The sequence below is a fragment of the Astatotilapia calliptera genome, chromosome 7 (assembly GCF_964374335.1).
Source record: "Astatotilapia calliptera chromosome 7, fAstCal68.1, whole genome shotgun sequence".
Taxonomy (NCBI): Eukaryota; Metazoa; Chordata; class Actinopteri; order Cichliformes; family Cichlidae; genus Astatotilapia; species Astatotilapia calliptera.
Window position 1 is genome coordinate 34560921 of NC_137428.1, and position 27922 is coordinate 34588842.

Genomic DNA, 27922 nt, shown 5'->3' on the forward strand with positions numbered 1-27922 from the left:
AGATTTAAAGAGAAAACACAAATCTACACTGCATCATCATTTACCTGCAAAAAACGGCATTTCTTTTAATTCTGTCACTAATTAACCAAAGGCAATATACTGATGCTTTAACACATTTTTAATTAGTAGACCTTATATGAATAAATAAATAAATAATTAGTTTGGGAACATAAATTGGGTGGATATGGGTGAACACAGATATAAATAAGTAAACTTTAAAATAAATAAAAATTAACATTTAGTTAAAAAGCAGATAGATTAGGGGGTTAATACCAGTGTTACATTTAATTAGGAATGATAACTCAAACAAAGACAGTGTTGGATATTCAATGGGAACTATCGTGCCTCACTCAACTATCAGGCCTGTAATGAATATGAATGCTCGTGGCTGTTTTGTGACATCCATTTATTCTCACCATTCTTGCCCTTGTGAATGACGCACAAGCACAAGCACAACCATACTAATTAATACTATTCAAAAATTAAAAAAACAACAACTTTGAGGCAAGAAAACCAGAGGAGAAACTACCTGGATGATCTGTGTCCAAGAATATTTGACCCAAAAAAGTGTTTTAAAATCCTCCAAAAGACACCAACACCGCATGCATGGTCAAGAGGTCCAGCTCAGTGACGCGAGATAGTGGAGGTGGCCTAGCAAACACATCAAGCTGCTCCAGTGACCTGATTCATGAGTTATAAATGAATTTGCTCACTGTACAATTCTTAGCAGGGGGCAATAGTCAAAACACAGTGCTGAAAACATGCTTTGTAATGCTGTAAAGTTGGGCATTTGTTACATGGGAAATTGACTCACATTTGTAGCCTCTAGTGGCCAGTAAAGGAACTGCAGTTATTGGAACTTCACAGCCCTGAAGGTTCCTGCTTTATTGTCTATAGTTGATATTATAAATAAATAAAAAATAAGTCTGGTCATTTATTTACAATATCAAACAATCATCTTCTCTTAAACCACACATGAGCGCATCTGTTATCAAAGGTCAACGTGACGTCACGGGCGTGCGAGTGAGGAAGGTGGGGAGGAGGGAGCTCGCGGCAGCAGGTGAGAGCGCAGCATCAGAGATACGCAGAGCTGAGGAAGTAGCGGAGTAGTGAGGAGCAGAGCCATGGGAAAGCTTCAGGAATTTGATATTACTTTTACCAACAACAAGGTGGTTTACGGTCCGGGGGAGTCTATAAGCGGGACGGTGAAGATACGAACCACCGAGTCGCTGCATTTCAAAGGTAAGCTGTCCGTCAGCGAAACCCAGAAGACGGAGAGGAGCGTTTCTTCCTCCCAGCGTGCCTCTCTCAGTCAGGCTCAGCGAGGCGCGCATGTAGGCTTGGTGTACATAAACTTTTCCTCGGTGATGGTGGACGTGGGGGAGAGCAGAGCACCGCGCAGCTGTGGCTTTTCTTTTTCGTCTGTTCAAGGCACCACACTGTGCGGTCGCGTCGGACATGTATTGGGGATTTTGTGCCGCTGTTCTGGGAGTGGACCGAGCGTTTCCCACACGACACCAGCAGCCACCGCCGCTGTTGTTGTCTGTGCCAGCTCAGCTGTTTGGTACTCTTATCAGGCCGTTTAAAGCACACATCCTGCTTGTTGCAACATGTTGCTTCCTTGTGTTTTGTTTTTGAAGAACCCTCGAATTTGACAGAAATCCCCCCCCCCCCCCAAAAAAAAAAAAAAGGCAGAACATCAGGTGTTAGTCATCTGGGAGCATTTTCAGTATACAAGCGTCAAATAGAAACGATTTGGAAATGTTTATTAATTTAGACAAACTTGAAGAAACTGTTAATAATGGGAATAAAGTGGGCTAAGTGGGAAGCAGCTCCTGGAAAGACACAAAGAATCCATTGTGTGTAAAGAGATCCTCGAGGGTAATCTTCCCAGATAAGGAAGAGCAGTCATCATCTTGACTGAAAGCTCTTCTTACAGTGGGTGTCCCTGCACAGTGGTATGTTAATTGACAGGGTGAAACTCTGGGAATATGTCCCCTTGCGTCTTGTATTTTACAAAGTTTAAATAGCCTGCAGTGCAGTTTATCCACTGATCTACACTGGTTTGATGTGCGGAGCCTCGCGTGTCTGCAGGCTAGAACTCGGAAAGTCGCACCAAAACAAGGAGGGAGGGCAAATAGCACTACAGGCCGAACATTTGAATTGCAAATAGCAAAAATTCATAAGTTTATCCATCGCCATGATCAGTATAATCTCGATTATTCATTAATTCCACAAACATAATGCAGCTGCTTAACCTAAATATTATTCAAATTAATCTTACCTGTAAAAGATGGGGAGAGATGGAGGAAGTGAGGAACCCATGGTTTTCTGGCAGGGAGTTGAGCCTTGGTGAGGTGGCCTTTTTTTTTTTTTTTTTTTTTTTTTAATTTTGACTGGAAAGTCTGTCTAGCAAGGGTAACCTGATCTCCCCTCACCATGGGACGCCTTTAGGTGCAAAGAGTGCATCGGACCCGGTTTCCTTTGCACAGCATCCACAAGGACCGCACAGGAAAGGCAAAATGCATCGGGTATGAGATCCTAGACAAATCCAGTGAAATTGAAATGAAATTGAAATCAATTTAAATTCTTGTAAAGTTATTTGGCCACATTTCCTGCATGTTGTGCACCTTCTTCTTCTTCTTCTTTTGGCTGCTCCACCTGCCTCCATCTCACCCTACTCCTTGCATCCTCTGTCATACTATCCCTCCTTCACTACATCCCTGCATCTTCTCTGTGGTCTTTTCCTTTTCTTCCTGCCTGGCAGCTCTATATTCATCATCCTTTGTTGATGAATATTACTCCTCCCCACATGTCTACGCTATCCCAGCCTTACCTCTGCTCAGCCTGAGCAGTCGCTCTGATGTAGTAATTTCTAATCCTTTCCCTTCTGCTCACTCCCAGTGAAAATCTTAGCATCTTCAACTGCCACCTCCAGGTCAGCCTCCTGTCTTTCTGTTCATTCCACAGTCACCCCTTACACCTGACATAGTGAGATTAATTTGCCATAATGCACAGAATGACCTCAAGCAGCAGAGGTCAAAAGCTCCCGTTGAGCTTTGTTACACTGTAAGGTGTAACAGCGGCAGCTCGTCTCTATCTGACACCGGCTGTCGTTCCCCAAATTAAACCCTGCTCTGCTGGCTGGATGTAGGCTGTCCTTGAAGCATGCAGACAGTAGGAGAGTTTCTCCGAGGCAAGCGAAAAGCTCAATAAGAGTCCTCGGTGCTAAGAAGAGCATGCAGACAGGTGTTTGATGTGGTGGTCTGTCAATCTGGTTTCATCTCCCTGTAGTTTTCTTAGCAAAGTGCGAGACCACAGTGTGCTTTCAGTTATCTGCACTCAGAAAAATGCATTTACTTTTTCCAACATCTTCATTTTCATTTTTTTCACTGCAAATTAAAAAAATGTGTACGATCTGCTGTGACTGTTTATATCTGTTTGTAGCATGGGACGTTTCAGGAGCTTTTTTTTATCTTACTTAAGCCCCTTAAACTGGCTCCTCCACTGATCTCTTAGCAAAAGTGCTCCAGCTGAGAAGACTCTTCTCCATCTTGGGCTTTCAGCGAGCACTGCTAATGTACTGTAAATGCTGAGTCTGCATTATGTGTCCAGTGACATCATGCCCTCTCGATAGAGCCTGCTGATCATTGCATCAGTCAGATGACTTGAATTAAGCTGAAGTGTGTGGTTTGTTTGGGGGTGACAATTTCCTGTTTTGGGTATCGTTCCCGAGGAGAGAATAGAACTGAGCCATTTGGCTTCATTACTGTAAATCTTGTGTCGTCTGGTCGCTCAGATTCTGTTCTCTGTCTAATCCATTATCTGCACTTATCTGATTAAGGATGTCTGATGTGGATGATAGTTTCCCCCATTTCCACATGCGTTACATGTAATTGCAGTAATGGTGCAGATTAAGATTGGGTTTACTCCTGGGACCTTTTCTTCTGACAGTTTCACCCAAATAAAAATATACACAAGGATCCAAACAAGAAAACAGCAAACCTTTTTTACTTGAAAAGTTTTTATCCTCATTGCTAAACTAAGCAAGTGAGTCAAATATTTGGTCTCTGTTGTTTGTGTACTAATGCAGCAGTTGAAAACACTATGATATTGCTTCTCTTCAGTCATCTGTTGATTTTCTCTTCACTTCAGTGCTCATGACCACTGCTGTTTCCTGCCTCAAACATCAACAACGCCCATTCAAGGAAGAATCCTTCCTGAGAAATTTTTCACTAGAAAAACAGCAGGCTTGTTTGTCAGAGCTGGATTGTGTGACCTGTATTTATGCTGTGTGCATTATATCAATAAAGTTTTGATTTTATGTTTTCTGGGCCAATACACTGCTCATACTATCCATTACATACACCCAGTAGATGCTGGCACTGTATGACCCTTGTGAGCCATTTGTAAGACTTAAATTGAAATTGCACTGTGAATCTGGTGTGTACTGTTACCGAGCAGTGATGTGAAATAACACTGAGGGGTTATAATAGACAAATACAAGCTTTCTAGAGTGCTGGATATTGCTGAGGCCAAATTCTTAGCCTCACTCAATTATTGATGATAGAAACACTGTCTAATGGTTTCCATTGATTAGGATGCTCAGGTAGACAGTTGTAATAGCAGAATCATGAATGTGTGGATGGAAATGCATGAAATAGCCGCTTGTACACATTTTTTACACATAATGTTGAACTTAACACTCCTGCCCAGTTGAAACCTACCTATTGAATTTGAAAGGGTATGAAGCTACCACATGAATGTATTTGAGTTTTGCAGATAAAGGAAATATGAGATAGAATTTGTCATACTGATTGTCCAAGCATTTCACTACATATCGTACTGTGTATGACTGTGTACGTGACAAATAAAATTTGAATTTGATTGTTATTTAACTAAAATTTAGCTTTGATCATTTTTTTAGTTGTTAATGATTTATTTGAAAACGGTGGGGTCTAATGCATTAAGGAACACGATGGCATCACAACCAAAATTATTGCGACTGTGCGCAGTGAACTTGAGGTGTCATCGTGGTTATTTTGAAAACAGGGACCCGGTTTGTGACTACTCACAGTCAGCTGCCATCTTCAAAATGACTTTGCTGCTTTAAGACAGCATTAAAACTGAGTCAGTGGGACGTCAGAGTCCATCTAGAACCTCAAAGATTTGAAACAGAAATTGAGCAGCCTTGGTTCATACCAAGCCTTTGGACATGTTCATATGACCAAAGTTCAGCCAGGTGGCAGCCAGAGGAGTTGAGTCCCCTATTGCTACATTGAATGAGACTACATTTTCTTGCAGACCTTCATCAATCTGCCCGAGTGTGACTGCAGTTAGTTTGAGTCAGACCGCGCTTGTTTTGAGGCTCCCAGGTGAGAAGAGTGATGGCAGCTCAAAGCCAGCAACCCACCACTACTTTTGTCATGTACTTCTGAAAGGAGACTGGAAAAGAGACCTTTATCTTTAGACCATCATGTCACGTTGGCTCAAGCTTGTTTGGGCTTTTAGGATTGGTTGAAAGCCCAGTGCTGCTTTTCATTATCTCCCCATTACTGGAAGACCTGGGAACAGGGTGGTGTTAGTACATATTGTTCTGATGGGAAAATACCTACAGCTGTCAGGTCTCATTTCCTTCCCAGGCTAATTCCAAGGTCACTGTTTTTTTGGACAGGATTGACCTTGGCTTCTGTAAAGCAGGGCCTGGGATATTAAAGGAAAGGGACAGTCTTTGTGGTTTGAAGTAAAGCCTGGTTTCTGAATGACCGGATCTCATTTTATAAAGCCTGTTGAAAATTGTCAAGTTACTTTTTAGCTAAGTATTTACAACAGCACACATTCACAATTGCTGGTGCGATTGTTGTAAGATATTTATTTATGTATTTATTTAATCTTGTATTTCAAACTAAAGTACACTGTATATTCTGTTGTTGAGTCTGAGAACAGAGAGTAGGGCTGCACGATTTTGCATAAAATGAGAATCACGATTTTTTTGGCTTAGAATTGAGATCACGATTCTCTCACGATTCTCTTTTCCAGTATAAATATTTATTGCACTTATTAACTGCACATCAACTTTGTAACAGTTGAGACTGAACATAAAAACAATAAATAAACATTAAAAACAACAAATGTCTCACACTTTGTTGTTGCCGAAAAATGTAGTGCAACAATAGAAAAATAGTTGCGGGACGGCACTGTGTAGCGTTTGTCTAGGGTGTTGATCATTTTCCTAAATCTCTCTTTTGCACAGTGTTGATGGGAGCCATATCTTTGGTCAGGTGATAAGTGATAGCCTCCGTAATTTCTTTGTGCCTGCGGGAGTTCGGGAGTAGGGAAGCGCTGTATAAGGTTCCCGTTATTGATGTTTGGGTGGTTGACCGGGACGGATTTTCTCCTGTCACTTTCTCGTCATCCCTTAAGTGCTCTCCGTTGTTTTTTCCCTGCTAATTTTAGCATCACACGGCACAGCTTCTGTATCACGTGGTATAAGGCTCCGCCCTTGTCATTTGTTGAGCAGGAAGAGTGAGCGCTTGTTTTCATGCAGAGTACGTCCCGGATCAAAATGCGTACAATACAATCGTCATCGTCTTTTTTTTTTTTTTTTAAATAGTTGTCATTTGGAAATGAGATCGCACATAAGTATGAATTGAGATCGCGATTTTCTAACGATTAATCGTGCAGCCATAACAGAGAGTAAGTTATAGATCTTGGCAGCATGGTTTATGAAATGTTGCTGTATTTCATAGCTTGCAAGTACATCTTATCTCATGTGGGACTCAATCAAACACTGGAAAATAAAATGTAAAGTTGCATGACAGCAAGAATGAACAGAAACTGTGAATCAGGAAGTTAGTCATTTCACAGAAGTCACTTGAGAGCAATCAGATGTAAAACTGTGTCGTTCTTTTGTTTCTCAGATGACATTAGTGGATGTTAACTTAGCTTCCAACAAAGCAGGAGAGCAAACATTCACTGTAACCCAACCATCATCTGCGGTAATACAAACCATTGGCTTTGTGTAAACAAAGCACGCCACATGGTGTACCCACAAGAACACACACACAAGCACTTGCACACTCATGTTTTATCCTGTTTGTAAGAACTGTGGTTTTGTTGATCACATGGTGACGTTTTTTTTGTTTGCAATTTCTGCTGCTTTTTTGCACAGCCAGCAAATGTTCCACTCCTTCACTCATTCAGTCTCACACTTAGATGATTAATTCTGCTTTTTTTTTTTTTTTTTTCTGGCTTTGCTTTCGGTTTTACAGCCATGTTTGTTCCATCCTGGGCGTGTCTTCACTTGTACATAGAGCATCAAACCGTTTGGCTGTGAATTTATTAAGAAAATTTAAGGGAAAGAAAAGCCATGGGGCGTGAAGGAGTCACAGAGTCTTCAGTGGGTTTTTGATTTCAGTGAAAGATCAGGTGACGCAGGTAAACTCTTATATCTTAAACTCCATGCAATAAAAGGCACTATGAATTTTTCACTATATCAATTTTTATACATTTTGTACTGTTTAGTTAGTGGCAAGGCTTTTCTCATTTCTCTAATTTGGGTTTCTCCTCCTGCCTGTGACCCAGACGTCAGTCTCAGTATATCTGTTTTAATTCCAAAAATGCATCAGACTACAGTGACTACAGAAAACAAAGCGGTAATTACAATAATTCCTCAGCAGTCTGCATAATAACACCAGTCTACCTGCACCTGTGTGAGTGACTCAGTCTGGTTTACTGGATTGGAAGAGAAGTAACAACAGAAGAAAGGTGAAAGCTTTTAGCGAGCATCTTGCTTTATAGGGCTGTGCGATATGACCAAAATCTCATATCCCGATATTAAGACATCTATCGTCCGATAACGATTTAAATCACAAAAATGTAACATTCTCTGTAAATTCTGTGAATCTCGGGCAGCTCGACTTACGTGAAGTGTTTCCAGCGGCGTGTCATGTAGCTGGAGTCGAGTGTTTTAACTGATGCATGAAACTATATATTTTTAGACATAAGTTGTAACGGCCGCCGTTTTCTTTGTATTTATTACACGGCATGCTGCAGGGAAAAGCCTGTTCTAACGTTTGAGTCTAAGGTTTATTTTTTAGCACGTGGCGGCTCTTTCTTGCTTCTCATCCGTAAATAATCTGCATACTCTTTCACGTGATTCAGTTTATTTTGAAAAGTCTCAACAGGATCTTGAGCTTTATTGTGAAAGGTTTATGTGCAAAATAAACAAGCAGACACACGGTGGTTTTAACATTGTTGTTGCTAACGACAACGCATAAAAACAAGTGCTTGTCTGTCTGTAGTGTGGTTATATTAAATATAAGAGAAAGAGAGAACTTTAAGAAATAATGAAAAAATATTGCCGTAAACAGTTTATTTTGCGACACCATGAAACAAACGGTAGCGTAAAATGAAACGATAGACGTTTTTATATCGTCATCCGATATATATCGTTATATCGAACAGCTCTATTGCTTTAGCAGTGTAGTCTCTGAAAAATGAAAGGGCTGAATGAAATTCAGAGTGAGTCTGTAACCCTAAACATGGATTAGTTATGATTTTATGTGCAATTTTAATGCAGTTAACTTTATTATTATTAAATTATTAAATTAAATTATTTTTAAATATGACAGCTATCGTCAGCGCTGGTACATAATGACACCCGTGACTCGGCCTGAGTCTTCTGACTTGCCTCATGTTGATACCTCTACTCTAAGAGAACAGTCTGAAAAGGTATTATTGTTTCTCAGGGTGTGTGGATTTATTAGAATCTGAACCAGAATAGTTGTTTTTTGCAAATTATGGAATTTTTTTGTTGGTTTGTTTGTTTTCATTTTGCTGTTCACTGTTGTGGCCCTCAAATTACGGAATAAGCAGCCCCTCCATATTAGGTTGGCACCAACACTTGAGTTTTTTCAATCATTTTTAAAAACACACCTTTTTTCCAAGGAGTTTTAGGAGTAGTACCAGAGTTAGCTGGTAGTCATTATTATTTATTTATTTTATTATTATTTAACTTTCTTTGTCTGTTTAATGTATAGTTTTTAACTTTTATCACAATTTTTTGGTCAACCGTGTTGTTTTTAAAGTGCTCAATAATTAAAGTTGGATTGGATTCATTGGTTGCAGTGGTTGTACGTTTTCTCGAGTTCAAACCAAGTGTTGAGGATGACAGATTGCTTGTTGTTTCCAGTAGTTTTCTTCTTAGCCAGTTACTTATTCAAATTAAAAATTTGAAGCAGGTTTTCTCTAGAGTTCTTTGTGTTGCTAGGCAGCTGTAACATTTCCACATGCTTTATGACTCTTATCTCTGAAGAAAAGCAGGGTTGTTAATACATCTGACAGTAACTTTGGTTTCTTTTTTTCTGAAACGAATAACGTGACACATGATCACTCAGAGAATGACTCATGACTCAGAGTGCTGCCCTTCAGTGTGAGCCGGTGGCATTGAGACACACTTCATCAGCCAAACTACTGTGCCCATAGAAGTAGAGCCCCCGGCTGGGGGTCTTGGCACCAGCTGCTCCCTTTGCCCTGAGACTTAGCTGTGGTAATTATAACATATTTTGACCTCCATAACCAGCATGCTGTCTAGCCCCACAGCTGTGTCATACCCACTGATAAGCATCAAACCCACCCCTGATCACTTCCCTTCTTCCCATGTTTAAAAAGCCGCCCCACTTCCTGTGCTATGCAGTAAGAAAAGAAGCTGAAAAGAGCAGAAGTGAAGTGGAAAAAAATGTGAATTAGTGCAGGATAGCAAAGAAGCTAAAGCTAGAGTAGTTAGTAGCTGTTAGGTAAGAAGTTGATTTTTAGTTTTAGCGGTTTGTAGTAAGATTCAATTAAATTTTATTTATATAGCGCCAAATCACAACAAAAGTCACCTCAAGGCGCTTCATAGATACAGAGAAAAACCCAACAATCATATGACCCCCTATGAGCAAGGACTTTGGCGACAGTGGGAAGGAAAAACTCCCTTTTAACAGGAAGAAACCTCCGGCAGAACCAGGCTCAGGGAGGGGCGGGGCCATCTGCTGCGACCGGTTGGGGTGAGAGAAGGAAGACAGGATAAAAGACATGCTGTGGAAGAGAGACAGAGGTTAATAACAGATATGATTCAATGCAGAGAGGTCTATTAACACATAGTGAGAAAGGGGACTGGAAAGGAAAAACTCAATGCATCGTGGGAATCCCCGGCAGCCTACGTCTATTGCAGCATAACTAAGGGAGGATTCAGGGTCACCTGGTCCAGCCCTAACTATATGCTTTAGCAAAAAGGAAAGTTTTAAGCCTAATCTTGAAAGTAGAGATGGTGTCTGTCTCCCGAATCCAAACTGGAAGCTGGTTCCACAGAAGAGGGGCCTGAAAACTGAAGGCTCTCCCTCCCATTCTACTTTTAAATACTCTAGGAACAACAAGTAGGCCTGCAGTGCGAGAGCGAAGTGCTCTAATAGGGTGATATGGTACTACAAGGTCATTAAGATAAGATGGGGCCTGATTATTTAAGACCTTGTATGTGAGGAGCAGGATTTTGAATTCAATTCTGGATTTAACAGGAAGCCAATGAAGGGAAGTCAAAACAGGAGAAATATGCTCTCTCTTTCTAGTCCCTGTCAGTACTCTTGCTGCAGCATTTTGGATTAACTGAAGGCTTTTCAGCGAGTTTTTTGGACATCCTGATAATAATGAATTACAGTAGTCCAGCCTGGAAGTAATAAATGCATGAACTAGTTTTTTTCAGCGTCACTCTGAGACAGGATATTTCTACCTTTAGAGATGTTGCGCAAATGGAAGAACGCAGTCCTACATATTTGTTTAATATGTGTGTTGAAGGACATATCCTGGTCAAAAATGACTCCAAGGTTCCTCACAGCGTTACTGGAGGCCAAGGTAATGCCATCCAGAGTAAGAATCTGGTTAGATACCATATTTCTAAGATTTTCAGGGCCGAGTACAATAACTTCAGTTTTATCTGAATTAAGAAGCAGAAAGTTAGCGGCCATCCAGGTCTTTATGTCTTTAAGACATTCCTGCAGTTTAACTAATTGGTGTGTGTTATCTGGCTTCACAGATAGATAGAGCCGGGTGTCATCTGCATAGCAGTGAAAATGTATGCTATGTCTTCTAATGATACTGCCTAAGGGAAGCATGTATAATGTAAACAGAATTGGTCCTACCACTGAACCCTGTGGGACTCCATAATTAACCTCAGTGTGTGAAGAGGACTCTCCATTTACATGCACTAATTGGAGTCTATTAGATAGATATGATACAAACCACTGCAGTGCAGTACCTGTAATACCTACAGCATGTTCTAATCACACTAATAGAATATTATGGTCGACAGTATCGAACGCTGCACTGAGGTCTAGCAGGACAAGCACAGAGATGGGTCCACTGTCAGAGGCCATAAGAGGATCATTTGTAACCTTCACTAAAGCTGTTTCTGTGCTGTGATGAGCTCTGAAACCTGACTGAAACTCTTCAAATAAGCCATTCCTCTGCAGATGATCTGTTAGCTGCAGTGTTGGGAAGGTTACTTTTAAAATGTATTCAATTACAGATTACAGAATACATGCCCCAAAATGTATTCTGTAACGTATTCCGTTACGTTACTCAATGAGAGTAACGTATTCTGAATACTTTGGATTACTTAATATATTATCATGCTTTTTACAACTACGTGAATGTACTATTGCTGTGATTTATTACTGTTACTGAAGGTCCACGGCTCCGAACCATATTAAAGGGACCTCTGGCTAATACGTCTGGTTCCCTGTCGGGCTCGTAGCCGAAAACTAGCTTTACCTTGTTGTCTGGGTCAACTTTTCTAGCGAGAGACAGAGAGAGGCGTTGAAAGGCTGCTCCAACGGAACTTATTGTTTTGAAGGAAAACACGAACACAGCGTACAGTCGAGTCTTAATAGCTTACTTACAACTGGGCTCGTCAGGCATTCTTCTTGGCTGCAGTGGTTATTATTATATTTACATGCTTCCAGCTCCTGTTTCTGCTCGATGTTAACTCGTACTTTTCCACTCTCCTTTTTCTCCCTCCTCGCGCTCACAGACACATAACGGGTATGGCAATCCATTCTCCCTGCAGCACGGACTACACTGCCCATGAGGCTACATTCTTTAGAGCATGTAGCATTCTGCCTATTAGCTTAGCACAACAACAACAAAAAGCCGCTCTCTCACCCAAGAAACACGCAGAGAAAGAGCGTCACCCTGTAACCATGGCAACCGTAACGCTGCCACCTGGAACAACAGAACGTTGCTGTCAAACAAAACCCAAACAGTCTTGACCCGCCACAATATGAAACAGGAAAGTACCGCAGTGTAATCCATTTATTTCAACAAAGTAACTGTATTCTAAATACCACCTTTTTAAACGGTAACTGTAACGGAATACAGTTACTCATATTTTGTATTTTAAATACGTAACGGCGGTACATGTATTTCGTTACTCCCCAACACTGGCTAGCTGTTTGACAACTACTCTTTCAAGGATTTTTGATATGAAAGGAAGGTTGGAGATTGGCCTATAATTAGCTAAGACTGCTGGGTCTAGAGATGGCTTTTTGAGTAAAGGTTTAACTACAGCCAGCTTGAAGGCCTGTGGTACATAGCCGATTATTAGAGATAGGTTGATCATATTTAAGATCGAAGAATTAATTAATGGCATGACTTCTTTGAGCAGTTTTGTAGGAATGGGGTCTAAAAGACATCACATCACATAAATTTTCACTTAATGAGATTAACCTTAATAATATACCCACTCTTAGCCCATCGCTTTGTAGGTGAAAGTTGGTTGCTAGTGGACATTCAAGTCCTTGTTTGTGTGGGTCACCACCTGATGTATTTGAATCTGGGTCATATGTAATCCAGAGGTATCCTTTGTTTCTGCTGGTAGCCACTTCATCTTTAAGATGAGATTGCAACATATTTAGCTTTTGTCACCAATGGTTATTTGTAACTGCCATCAGTAAATGTTTAATTGACATTGGATGAATAAAATTGATCTAATCTAAAAAGTTGGGAAATCTTTGGTTGTGCTTCAGAAACTGATTACATCATAAATGATCTGCCGCCATATCAGTGGTTTAAAACAAGAGAACAAGGCATGAGAAGTGCTGTAAAACTGAAGTGCGGGGATTTAGCACAGACCTGCCATTGTATTAGTAGAAACTTAGCCACAGAATTACATGTTTCTCAATACCCAATTTTATATCAATGAATACGAGGTGGACGTGGCTCCTCTATTGTACATGCTGAAGAATCCTTGGGCAAGATACTGAACTCTGTGTGAACAGAGTGGGTTAAAAAAAATAAAGTGCTTATATGAATATGTGTGTGAAAAACGTTTGTGGTAAGAGAGTGCTTTGAGTGCTCAAATAGAGTTTAAAAAGTGCTATATAGGTAGCTGTAGGGATGGGTATCGTTTAGGTTTTATCCGATACCAGTACCAAGCCGGTACTTTTGAAACGGTGCTTAAACAGTGCTCGAACCGGTGCTTAAAGAATGAAGAACACAAACTTTTTCCAAAAACCTCTCATGTTTAACTGTATCCCTCTTTTTCTTTGGTCATTTTAGCTTTTTTGGCCAGGGTGAAGGGAGTATCTGCCATCAAACAAGAGGACAGCCGCATGTAACTACGAGGTGTTTGCTAGTTCACCTTACATGCATTAATGTAATAATGTGGTTAGCCTACTCAACATAAATTACACATGGACAACATTAAGCTACTCACGCAGAGAAGAACAGCTGCTGCTGCCATCATCACCTGTCATCATTTCTGCTACACTGGCAGGGCTAGGGGCCAGGACTCTCCTCTTCGGGTTCTTGGGGGATGTTGCTAACTCTGGGACCAATAACAGGCAACCCACCCGCAGAAGATGTGCTTGGTGTGAGGTCTCGCAGCAAGCTATCAAATACGGTGCATTTCTCGGCTTTTAAAAAAACGCTATGCGTTGCCAGGTGTTTCATCAGATTCGAGGTGTTACCTCCTTTGACAGTATCAGCTTAAAGCACTTGTTGCAGGCTGCTGCTGAGTTTGCATATTTTGCTGTGAAGTACAGCCAGACTTTGACCACTTCGCCTTGGGCGTTTTTAATCTGTAACTCTGCTCTAAAAGAACGTATGTACCTGGGCCCGCCTACTATCCTCGGAAAGGCAAAATGATTGGCTGGAATCCAAAGTGTATCACATCTCAGGAAAAAAAAGCACCGAAATGTGCGCTGCTTTTCGATCTGGTTACTACCGTTTATGACAGAACCGTGCCATCATGGCACCGGATACCGATACCCATCCCTAGGTAGCTGTCCAAGATTATCATCCCATGTACTTAGACATTAACTCCTTTACATTTGATGCAATATTTAATATTAATTTAACATGAACTTATTTAATTCCTGTATTATAGGTTTGTCTTTAAACACTGACATGTTGGCACATCATTTATTTAAAACCTTATATTTGGTTGACAAGTCACAAAATGAAATAAAACACAAACTGTTAGGATGGTTGATGAGTTGTCTACTAATGTTTCTGTGGCATTATGTTAGCACCAACATTTAATGTAAGTTACAAACATTTTACCCTGTGGAACAAAGTTTGGTTTTTGCTGTGCTATTTTTAGTTTTTCCTGTCCTTGTTGCCTTCCGACTTCTTCTTCTTCAGTATGTAAGAATAAACTAGTATATTTGTCACAGTATGCTGCCCCCTTCCTTTCTGGAAGAATTACTCCCTCTGTACGCTGCCTACAGTGCTGAATTTTCAGAATTTAGATGTCAAATGATACCTTAAGTATCTCCTCTCTCTGCACAGCACTGCATGACAGTCATGGTTGACAAACAGACAGATCAGCAGAGACACTTGTGGTTTGTTAATCAGGTTTTTCCATTTAATTGACAGCATTTTTCATGATGATGCCAGAATTTTGGATGAATAGTTGTAACAATAATTAGGAAATGATTAGCTAATTATCCATGTGCTTGTTTTGCATATAGAAATTAGCCATGTTGCCGCTTGTAAATATTATTCAGGTAACGAGTTGACTGGAAATGCTGTAAGGTGTAATTATTACCACATCTTTGGAAAATATTTTTCACCCTGTTGCTTTTCCATTGCTTTCTTCACATCAGGACATTCGGTACTTGAACAGAGATGTTCTGCTTTCCTTCATTTAAAATAATTGTGCAATTTCAAATATCTATATATATAGCTATGGTTGATAGGCATTTATATAATTTATAGGGGTGTGAGAAAAAGTGTGCATGGCAGGATGGTTTGTAGCTCAAATGTATTTCTTCTTCTTTCTTGTCAGTGTTTAACCACACCCAAGTGATACAACACAAGCCTTACCCAGCTCTGTATTGGCTTTCAGTAATAGTAGGTGTTAAGCTTTCCCTGAAAAATGTTAGAAACGACCAAAAACCTCTGAATGGGACCACTGAGAAAGCTGCCTCTGTTGTGTCTGCAAATAAAGTAACTATAGCAGCAGCTCAAACACATCCACAGCGGTCAGCTGACTTTGTGTGATTAACTCCAATGGTCCCTTAAGAGGTGTTGAACAGGGTCCGAAGGTCACTCCTGGTGTTGGCTGATACTAAATGACTAATCACGCCATCAAAGGTAATGCTTTAAGGTTGGGGCCGAGTCAATATTTGTGTAAAGAGAGGGTCCTCGAGCTTTTTCTTCTCTGTTTCAGAAACTTAAATTCTTATCTCCCAGTCATTAAAAAAAAAAAAAAAATTGGTTTTGAATTATTGTTTTAAGGTCCATGTAAAAGTCCATGCCACAGAACCACTGCCCTAAACCAAGCACCTGGATTAAAAACACAGTGCAGTACAACTTTAATTAAAACCCTCTGTAATGACTACAGATGTGTGATGACGTGTCTAATCTCTTTAAGTTTTCTGTGGTTCATTGCAGCCAGATGATGAAGTTAGAAAAAATTCATTTCATTAAACAACTAAAATATCCTGATCTTAAAGTGCTGTTTTTAGTTTCAAGATAAACCTTGTTTCAAGACAAAACTTTGAGACAGACTTTGCATCTGGAGCCATGCTGTAAAATGCGATCCGGTCAACTGAGGACACTGCTGTCATGCGGGAATAGCGGATGGTTAAATGTAGCTCCCTGCTGACACAGATACCATCAAAACTCATCCTAAGCTGGTAGAGAGGCAGTGTTTGCACATTTAAATCCAACAGAAAACCTCATACAGCTGTCAACACAATGAAATAAAAGTGATTACCGTAATATCATTTTTGCCAGATGCCATTCAAAGATAATCCAGCTGCCACTTGTGCAAGCATCGTTAACATTTTTGTTGCTCTGGAAGCCAAAACACAGAAGAGTGTCTGTTATGGTTGTGATAGATGGAAAGTTTGTGGGTAACCTGGGGACGAGGATTACAGAGCAGAGATTACAGGTTTTCTAGTTTTGTGATGTAACTTTTTCAGGGATAAGCCTCTTACACGTGCATGCAAACATAGGCAGGGATTGGTGTGTTGCGGAAACTCAAACGCATGCGCGCGCACACACACACACACACACACACACACACACACACACACACACACACACACACACACACACACACACACACACACACACACACAGACATAACTGCGGTAAACAGAACAAATTTGAGACGGACAGCAATACCTTTCCCATTACATAGGTGAGTGAAAACTCCCTGATAAAGGTGTAATCAGATGCCGTGATAACAGACTGTGCATTGCTTTGATCGTAGTCTCACTGGAGCAGCCCTGCAACATTTTTGCCCGGTCTTGCAGCTCTGTTCTGCTGCAGGGGATTCCCTTACAGTTGGGAGTAAGAGCTTGTAAGATCAGGTGGCTCTATTTGACATCTCTCACCGGAAAGCATTAGATGGGAGACGACAGAAAAGTGAGAGGGACTAATTGTTTGGAGCGTTTAAAGATTTAATGACAGTATAACTGTAGCATCAGATTACTGGGTTGCACTGCGGTTAAGAGGCTGTGACTTCTGGAGTTTGTCAAGAAAATGGAAGGATTTTAACAAAAAGCTTTAGAGGTTTTCAGGGATATATCAAGAAGATTTTTTTCTCTCACTTTTTAATATCTAGTACAGCAAAGAGGCAGAGTAAAGAGCACTGCTGCAAACATCTGATCAACAAACTAAATTGTGAATTAGGGTGATCTGTTCACCTGTTCCCATCCACCTCCGGTTTGTTTTAGAGAGAGAGCTGAAACAAGCTGCCTGCCTAGACTCTCACCATCGTTTTTCTTCTAGCAGTGTTATCTGCATTGTGCACAAGTGTGTCTTAAGTTGCACTAAATCCATTTTAATTGTCCCTTGCTAATTATTCTGCATATTTAGATGAATAGAAAATAAGGAATAAATTATTTTTTCTGAATAAGCTAAGCAGCTGTATAAAAATAATAAGAAAGAAATACAAGCACATTTCCAAAAAAGTTAGGATGCTGTGTGAAATACAAATAAAATGGAAAGTAATCATCTACAAATCCTATAAATCTGTATTTTATTCAAACATTTAAACATATTAATGTTTAAACTGAGAAAATGTGTCATGTTAAGAAAACTATTAGAGCTTTTTGTGTTTGCTGGCAGCAACACATTCTTTAAAAAAAACTGTGACAGGTTAATGTTCACCGCATCTTCTTTCTTTCTTTCTTTTTTTTAAACAACAGAATATAAACATCTGGGTACCCAGCTGCTGGACTTTTGGGATAGAACTGTTGACCCATTTTTGTCTGATATTATCGGGGTTTTAGCTGTTCAGCAGTCCTGGGTCATCTTTGTTGTATTTATCATTTTATGATGGGGCAAATATTTTAAATTGATGTAAATCGGTTCACCTCATCTACGATGAAGACAAGTTGTTGTAATAGATGTAGTGTGCGTGGTGTAGCATTGTCTTACTAAACCAAGTGTTTGTAGTACCGCTTACTTTTCCAATCTTTCGTTGCCCTGTCTCAGCTTGTTTAAGACGCGTTGCTGTCATCGAATTCAAAACAAGCTAAGATTTTTCATGAAGAAATATGTTGTCACAATTTAAACATTTGAAGTATAGTTTGGGTTTGTGTGTATGTGCATGCATGTGCATGCGTGTGCATGCGTGTGCATGCGCGTGCCTGCGTAACAGGTAAAACTGTGATCTTATGGCCCACGGCCCAGTGAGGGGAAAAATGTTGCTTTGGACACTGCAGTTATGCAAACGCTGTCAGCGTGAAATGGCATAGTGATCAGAGTAATGTGTAACCACATTAAGTACAGATGTGTATTTGGTAACCTGCAGGAAGCCATGCTTGAAAGTGCACTCATTTCAATTACAGGGCTTTGAAAGAGTGCTGTATTGTTATTTTTGATCACTACCTCCCTGAGTTGGAGGAGTGGGTAATTTAAACGCTTGCTGCCTTTCCTTTGCCTGCTTTCTTTGACTCCCTCTCTGGAGGGAGTTACACTCTGCAGGCTTATCTGGCACTGTGTTTGTGCACTGTTATGCACAACACACATCATACTGATTAATGGCTACCTGATAAAGTTATATACAGTTTTAAATGGCTCTGAAATACACACAAAATACTTGTACAATATTTAACTTTTGGCTGTTCTGACTTTTAGACTAGTCGGCAAGTAAGATAATCTGCCAGAAAAATCCATAGTCAAATCTAGTCTTCAAATTAGGTTGAGAACAGTGTTTTTCTTTTTCTTTTTTAAATTGGATAGTTTGAAACATCGTGCTGTAGCATTATGTTAAACTCTTGTCACGCAGGCACTGCCTGGGGAGTTTCCAAGCCTTTATACTTCTGCTGGAATGTACAGTATAGGTGAGAAATGAATTTTTTTTTTATAGAGTATGTAGGAAGTATTGACCAATTCTTGCAAATCAAACAGCCTTTTGTAGTCTTATTCAAACTCCTGACCTACTTCAGGATAAAATAGTTGTTTATTCCAGCTCTGAGAGGCTGAGGGTTTTCTCGGTCTGCTTTGTCCTTGATCATTTCTGGACCTAAACTCGCTCACTGGGGCTCCTCTGTGCTTTTGTATGACAGGTGAAACCAGACTCTGTTATCAGTGTAAATATGAAACTACCTTTGTCCGCCCACTTCACTGCATGCCTTCCCGCTAACCCTCAAGCTGAGCAATTTTTCCCATGCACTGAAGCAGTAGACGGCATGCTGTGACTTAATGATCTTATCCTGTTTCCTGGAGAGGTTCAACATTTGTTACTCAGCTGCCTTTTCCTAGTCTGTGTTGCATATTTATTTGTAATCTACCAAGAAGGTTGACCAGAAAATAATGCCACTCCTTGTTTGGGAAACCTGCTGGTAGAGGAAACAGGAGCATTGTTTAGCTGGTTAGAAATTCCCCCGAAGGGCAAAATTATCTGAGAGGATGGAAAAGAAAAGCTGGAGCGTCATCGGTGATTTGTGGTTCTAAAGAAACAAAAGATGTGAGAAAGCACTTGAATGTGGTCTTTATCTGGAATAAATTCAACGGGTTCCTTTGTCCATGCTTCATGTCTCCATGTTCTGTGTGGTTGGGCCTGGTAGGTGTTTGACTATTATTGCCAGCAGACAGACAAACTGCACTGAAAACATTTACAAACAAGTTGAAAACAGTAGCGACCGAAAGTAGTAATTTCTGATTGGGTGGTATATATCTGAGCATATAGAAGTACTTTATTGTGAAACCTATGCACCTCATCTCATAGGCCTCATCAGGGTAATCATGAACAAGGTAATCTTATCATTACAACACGTCTCCTGAAAAGAAAAGAAAAGAAAAGAAGCTTCAGGTCGTGCATTTTCTAAGTCATCAGTCAACAGGTGAGGTGGTGCAGAAAGCAGATGTTCCTTGGATGTCGTCATTGCTTACATTGAGAGACTCGCTGGTGTGGCGAGAATGTGTCTCAGAGGCATACAAATCGTAGAAGCAGAGGACAGCTTGAAATAACTCTGAAGCTACAAGCTGAAATTAATGTCAATCATCAGGTCCCTGAATCAGCCTCTAAATCAGAGATTTGGATGGTAGCAGCTATCCAAATATTGCTTTTCTTCACTGATATCACATTATCAACCTTCTTGTTGAGAGAAAAAAAGAGGCTGCTTGGGTTGTATCTTGTAATACTTGTAAATGAAAGCCCTGAACTTTTCAGACCTGCACAACCAGTATTGTCTTCTTGCTGCATTTTCCACGACTAAAACCAAAATACTGAGAACAAGAATAAAATATTTGCGAGCGATGGTTTGTTTGACAAGTGACCTGCTTGGGGACAAACACCTTGCCTGACTGGTTATGTTGAAATCTGCTAGAATGCGCTCATCTTGCAATAAAGTTGCTGCAGTGCCCTGTAGGAGGACATGTCAAAGTTGACCAAGAAATATGGAATATAATTTGTACATGAGTAAATTAATCTTCAGAAGCATGTGTGCTTTAATAACAGATAAAACTTTGTTTCCAGAAGTATGCCTTTCAGTTATTGACGTAATGCTTCTGCTGTGCCTGACATGGACAGGTAGAAACCTGCCCTGAGCTCTGGCACACACATTGGGAGGCTAGGGGTGGTGGTGGGACAATTTCCTGGGATAATGACTAAGAAATCCAGGTTTGCATCCCTTTGAGAGCTTTCATATCTGGTTTATTTATTGTTTTTCTTTGTTGTTTTTTTTGCTTTCTAGTTTAGGTTTGGCAACAAATGTGTCGAGTTTAGATGCTAAAAACGTTTGGGTCTGCTACTAAATGCACAAATGCATAAAACAGCATTTGTTCTGGTCACCTTCCTCAACTCAACCACTCACTCTTTACAGTGCCACACCTTTCCTCTCACAGCCTCATGACTCACCTGCACACTGTTTGATGTTTTCTTCTATCAGGCTGTTATCTGATGTAGGTCATGGTGGATCCAGAAATGCTGTCGCTTAGAGCTTATTTACTGGATCTATCTGCCTACACAGTCTTATTTCGTGCAGTCTAATGAGTAGTAACACCAAGATCATCTCTGCCTACGGACACCTTCATTGAGCCATGAAGAAGCCCCGGAGAGACTCCCGTGCTGGCATCAGAATCAGACAGCTGCTGAGTCAGAGCATGCTTCCCTCTTACTATTGAGTGTCAGTTTCCCTCAGGCCTACAGGCTGGTGAAGAACTGCAGGTTCCTGTAGTGACATATCTAAAGTGATTGTCAGCTTTGCAGAACCAGACTAAAAATTTGTAAGTCTCAGGATTTCAGTGTTTAAACCTCTCAAGTTTGTGAAGAAGCCTACAGAATACCGACGGTATAGTCATGTAATAATATCCTTACATCTGGAGTGTCTCACATGTGCTTGCCATATTGTCCTTTGGAAATGATAGCAAAAGTTCCCATCTTTGACAGCCTGTCAAAAGAATAAAAGAAAGTCACACTGTTGATATATTGCGATTGAACACATTGTCCTTTTTGAGGCGTCTTTGCAGCTGGATTTATCTTCTCATTTTGCCAATAAAATGTCATCAAATGCTCTTTAAAAAATTAAACTTGGAACTCGGAAGTGCCAAAAACCATAATGTCCATTCGAGGCTGGCCCCTGAAGTATATCCATCTGGATGTTTAAAAGGAAAATGACTTCAGACATTGCTGCATTTATTGGAAGGTGCCCGGAGACAGGCAGCCAATCAGTGTCTGCTAGGCCCCACATCTTTAAATTGGAGGCACTGAACTGGACTTCTTCAGAGAACATCTGAGAGTTTTGTGCTTCGGGTTCATTAGCAATCTAGTGTCCACAGTTTTCAATATTTTATGTTGTGTGATCGTAGATACTAATAACAGCTTGGGCTGATTCCCACCAAATGTGAAAATCAAAGAAAATTTATATTACCCACAATTTTTTCACTTCACATTTTCGATATAACGATATATATCGGATGACGATATAAAAACATCTATAGTTTCATTTTATGCTACCGTTTGTTTCGTGGTGTTGCAAAATAAGCTGTTTATGGCAATATGTTTTCATCGTTTTGATGGTCACTGTAGTGGCTATATTAATTAGTTCTCTCTTTCTCTTATATTTAATGTAACCACACTACTGACGGACAAGCGCCTGTTTTTATGCGTTGTCATTAGCAACAAAGATGGTAAAACCATCACGTGTCCGCTTGTTTATTTTCCACATAAACCTTTCACAATAAAGCTCAAGATCCTGTTGAGACTTTTCAAAATAAACTGAATCACGTGAAAGAGTATGCAGATTATTTACAGATGAGAAGCAAGAAAGAGCCGCCACGTGCTAAAAAATAAACCGTAGACTCAAACGTTAGAACAGGCTTTTCCCTGCAGCACGCCGTGTAATAAATACTCACAAAGAAAACGACGCCCAAGATTAAAGTTGACGTTGAAATTTTAACCACTCATATCGAGTAATATATTTTTCAGTATATCCCTCATAACAGGCTGACATCACCATATTGTAATAAAAACATCATAAAACATCAAAGTTTTAGTGTAACCCTTGCCCTTTAGTGGGAGTTGCGCTGTCTGAGTGCTACTGTAAGTCCTACTTGACACTAATTAGCTGATATGTCTTTATATTGTACCTCTATACTCTATGGCTCCCACTGCTAACTTGGTACTAAGTTGAAGCTCCATAATTAGGACACCAAAATCAATAGGTGACGTCATGGTGGCAGTTTAACCTGCTTGATTTTATGAACATTAACACATACATATATGTAAGCTAGTATGGTGGTTTGTCGCTTGTGTTTGTTTCCTCAAAGCAAAGGTGCCCTGAGTTTCACCCATACCAGGTTTGGTGGAGTTTGCATGGTCTGTAGGTTTGTTTAGTTTCTTCTGCGAGCTCCCGCCATCAGAAACAGGTTATTCTCCGATCACGGTGCCCTTGACCAAGGCAGGGGCTTAGAGCTGGATTTGGCTTCCCAGGTGCTGCCCCTAACCACCAGCTTCTAGTCGGCATTTAACCTACCTTAATACTACGATGGATTATTCACAGAGAATAACATTTCTTCCAGGTATTAAATAAGAATGTTTCACAGCCCCTGAAATCCACAATTCAGAGGAACTTAGCATATGAGTTACCACAGTGTTGCTGCAGTTAATCTGAAAAGGATTACTGCAACTACTACAAATAAGATAAAAATGCAAAAGACAACTAAGGGGAAAGGCTGCCATTGATGAAAGAGGGGGACCAATAAACCCCTCTTCTTTCTGTGCCTTTACAAATGCAGGCCAATTTTACCATTTATTATATGCATGCAGGAGTGGCTGAGCGCCCAATCAGCACCAACGATAAACGAGGAAGGAAGGAGGTGGTTGATAAGGGTAATCGTTAGGGCTGCACGATTTTGCATAAAATGAGAATCACGATTTTTTTGGCTTAGAATTGAGATCACGATTCTCTCACGATTCTCTTTTCCAGTATAAATATTTATTGCACTTATTAACTGCACATCAACTTCGTAACAGTTGAGACTGAACATAAAAACAATAAATAAACATAAAAACAACAAATGTCTCACGTTTTGTTGTTGCCGCAAAATGTTGTACTGCTTGAAATTCCGTCTCCACTGTTGCTCGACACTGCGTGTATAGAGCAGGTAGTGCAACAATAGAAAAATAGTTGCAGGATGGCACTGTGTAGCGTTTGTCTAGGGTGTTGATCATTTTCCTAAATCCCTCGTTTTGCAGTGTTGATGGGAGCCATATCTTTGGTCAGGTGATAAGTGATAGCCTCCGTAATTTCTTTGTGCCTGCGGGAGTTCGACGGGTATAGGGAAGCGCTGTATAAGGTTCCCGTTATTGATGTTTGGGTGGTTGACCGGGACGGATTTTCTCCTGTCACTTTCTCGTCATCCCTGACGTGCTCTCCGTTGTTTTTTCCCTGCTAATTTTAGCATCACACGGCACAGCTTCTGTATCACGTGGTATAAGGCTCCGCCCTTGTCATTTGTTGAGCAGGAGGAGTGAGCGCTTGTTTTCATGCAGATTACGTCCCGGATCAAAATGCGGTACAATCGTCATCGTCTTTTTTTTTTTAATTTTTTTTTTTTATAGTTGTCATTTGGAAATGAGATCGCACATAAGTATGAATCGAGATCGCGATTTTCTAACGATTAATCGTGCAGCCCTAGTAATCGTTTTTCATTTGTCACTAATATCTGCACAATTTTTCGTCTCTTTAAATCTTTTAAGGGACCAGACAAGCCCAAAGTTTAAGGTATTTTTTTGCGATTCTGTGGTGGAACTTGATGACACATCATCTTTGTGTCTACATATTTGTGTCGTACTAAGTGCCTTAATTTTGCTCATGGTCCATCTGGCTCCACGTGCGTGCCCATTGTCAGGCAGCAGACGCTCGGTCTCACTGCCAGAGCTGCTTCTCTCTCATAACAAAATTATTGCTGCAGCTTCTCTTCCTGTTGCTGCTACTGTGAATATTAACAGATTACCCGTGCGCTGACCTTTCATAGGCTGAGCTTTTAATGTTTCCACAGCAGACATCTGTAAATAATATCTCATGGTATGAGTGGATCTCTTTTCTGTCATATCACTCTGCTTTTCATTTCTGACGTGTGATAACTGCTCACATTTTGTGTTAACAGGGGAGAATGAATGTGTCTGTAATTTCCATGAATAAGGCTTATAGCTGGAGGAGCACAATGAGTTTTAATTAATGACCGTAAGTGGACTTAGTCTGCATGGCTCAAGGGCACCACCTCGTTTAGTGAGCTGCAGTTTTGGAGGTTTTATTTTTAACAGTAAAAGCCCTTCCTCTTACCGGAAACTGTGCCAGCAGCCCTGGCGGTGTGGAGAGCTCAGCCATCTGCCACTCTGAGAGTGTGACAGAAAGAGAGAGAGTGTGTGTGTCTTTGTGAGATACCAGAGCTGAATCTTGCGTGGGTGTGTGTGAGCCTGTGATTGGGCAAACAGTCTGTGGTAGAATACTGTTTAGAGCACAGTCTGTGTTTATGCTTTTTTTTTTTCCTCTTTTTGTGGAGATCTTAACTGATTTAGTGTAGAGTGCTGACAACTGTCATTCATGATCAAAGTGTTCTTATCCCAATGCATTGTATAATGCAGCTTTGTCAGATGCCTCTCCCCAAGCTGTCCTATGGTACCCTGATATTCCAGCTGCTACTAAAGCAGCTGTTGAACAGGCTCTACACATGGAGGCTTGGGGTGGTGGTGGTACAACTTCCTGGGATAATGACTAAGAAATCCAGGTTTGCATCCCTTTGAGAGCTTTCATATCTGGTTTATTTATTAACTTGCTAGTTTAGGTTTGGCAAAAACCTAAACTTTGGTCATGCAACACAGAGCACCTGTATAAAAAAGCCCAAAGCCGACTGTACTTCCTCAGGAGGCTGAGGTCTTTTAACATCTGCAGGAAGCTCCTGAGGATGTTTTACCAGTCGGTGGTTGCTGGAGTACTTTTCTATGCTGTGGTGTGCTGGGGGAGCAGCACAGCAAAGAGGGACTCATCCAGGCTGGAGAAACTGATCAGGAAGGCTAGCTCTGTGGTCGGCATGAAGCTGGACACTCTGGTGACAGTGGCAGAGAAAAGGACATTAAAGAAACTGATGGACATTATGAACAATGCTGGGCATCCTCTGCACACGGCCATAAACAATCAGAAGAGTCTGTTCAGTGACAGGTTGCTTCTCTCCAAGACAAGAACTAACAGACTTAAAAACTCCTTTGTCCCACACGCCATCAGACTGTTTAACTCCTCTCTGGAGGGGAGAGGGAGGGGAGACAGGAGGACAAAGGAGGGGGGAACAACTAAGCTGTAGTGCCTCTTCACCTCACTGTACAATACCTTGTGCAATACTTTTTGTAAATAGTCAACAGTGCAATAGACTCAATACTTGAAATGTGCAATTCACTTGTATTTTTATTTTTTATTCCTATTTATTCTATTTATCCCCTTCATATATTTTATTTATATTTGTCTCTGTATTTATATATGTGTGTGTGTGTGTGTATATATGTATGTATATATGTATATATATATATATATATATATATATATATATATATATATATAACAATTCTGTAACTGTAACTTCGGTCGTTGCTGTGCTTTTTGGAAGTCGAATTTCCCAGAGGAACCCACCCGAGGGATTAATAAAGTTCTATCTTATCTTAAAAATGTGTTACGTTTAGATGCTAAAAACGTTTTATGACTTGTGCTATTGAATAACACAAGTAAAAATTATAGTGAAACCCTACCACTGCCAGTCTTGGAGCCCTGTTGTTCACTGTTGAGGCTCAAACCACATCAATGTTTGAAGGCCCGCAGTGATGTGAAATTATACCCCTCAAGTGACTTAAACCAAAAGCGACCCCGTTTTAAAAATGTAAAAAAGTAAAAAGTTGTTAGAAGGAAATACTCAACTAAAGGTACCTGAAACTCCTACTTAAGTACAGTAATTAAGTATTTGTACAGTAGTAGTAGTTACTTCCCAACATTGCCAGAAATACAAATCTAACAGGGCCAGTCGCTTAGGTTTTACACTTTTAATGGAATGAAAAGGTACAGTGGACTATTGCTTGTAAAGTGCTTTTCTTCTTAATTTGTGGACACAAAGTGCATTCGTACTATAAGCCTCATTCACTCATACGTTATTTTATATGCCTGAGCACTTTGTAACCTAAAATTCCCACTCCAATGGAAACTATTTTGCATCAAGATTCTTCAGTATGCAGGTTGGATGAGCCAGGGATTGGACCACCGACCTTGCGATCAGTGGCTGTGGCTCTCTGACAAAAATGTAAAGCAAAGAAAGCTGGGTGTCATCGTGAGACATTAGCCCTTCTATCTGCTTTATGAAAAGGCGATGCAGATGCACCATCCTTCTGTGTAATCCTCTAACTTCTGTCTCAGTGGTAGTGTTTCTGAGTGTGTGTTTGTGAATGTTTTTAGAGGATTTTCATTTCCTCATGCAAACTCCATACAAAAAGAAAGGACTCGGGACCTTCTTGCTGTGAGGCAACAGTGCTGTCCACCGCACCACTGAGCTGTCACAAAGCACAATAAATAGCAATAGCATACACGTGGTGTGTGTATGCTTTTCTGCTTCTTATAGCCCCCAGTGATTTTCCTGGGGTTTGAAATCTCGCGTGATCTTGTCCAGGCAACTAACCACTCTTGCTTGATTAGGTGACGTCATCTCAACAAAAATAAATTTAACAAGCGTGAAGTTGTTGAATTTCATGCAGCTCATACACAACTTATTATGTTCACCATAGAAACTCTTGTAAATGTAATAACTACCCAATTTCACTTTTTTTTTGAGTGTATGAGTTGGAGTCTGAGGCCAGCTTGTTCCTGAGAATCACTTAAACAGTTTTTGTCTCTCTTGACAGTTGATTGTTGCTGACGTCAGTCACATCAGTGTGAACTTTTTTGCAGAGTAGAAATGATACAGGATTGAGTGTGAAAAGATAACACGGTTTCCTGTGCGCTGAGCGAGCGGAACCTTCTTTCAGTTACAACATCCTGTGGGCTGATGTTTAGTTGAACTGCTTTTCGTCCAGGTACATTCAGTCATTGTGCTGTAACATTGTGATTTATCTAGCCTATTGCATCACAACAAACACCCAGTTGTGGATTTGCCTGCTAAAGCAGAAGCAGTGCTATAATCCAAACTAGTCACACTTGATGCGACCATCATTTTATATACAAAACCCTCTTCAGTTTCACAACAGTTCCCTAATAAGGTTTCTGGTTGCCATCTGTTTACTCAGACTCTTTTCACAGCCTGTTCTGACAGATTATTTATCACTGCTGCAGAATGCACACAACCAACAGGACAGGCCCTCAGTGATTTAGTAGAGTGTCCCCTCTTTGTGAGTCATTCTTATGCTAATCAGTGCTGGTCTGTATTTTTTATACAGTGTTGCCTGAATTCA

At 40.4% G+C, this 27922-nt stretch overlaps 1 protein-coding gene and 1 long non-coding RNA gene across 2 annotated transcripts in view; both read left to right on the forward strand.

Annotated features, from left to right (window-relative positions):
* The first annotated feature begins 1049 nt into the window (after positions 1–1049).
* arrdc1b (arrestin domain containing 1b) overlaps positions 1050–27922 on the forward strand; it is a 49713-nt gene continuing 22840 nt past the window's right edge. Inside the window, exon 1 of the mRNA XM_026174370.2 lies at positions 1050–1242. Within this exon, the coding sequence (XP_026030155.2) occupies positions 1125–1242 (118 nt within the window). The 5' untranslated portion in view covers positions 1050–1124. The remainder of the gene's footprint in view (positions 1243–27922) is intronic.
* On the forward strand, positions 1279–16629 carry LOC145430086 (uncharacterized). Its single transcript, XR_013910495.1, has 2 exons — positions 1279–2531; positions 4156–16629. It is a non-coding gene; the product is annotated as an uncharacterized LOC145430086 (long non-coding RNA).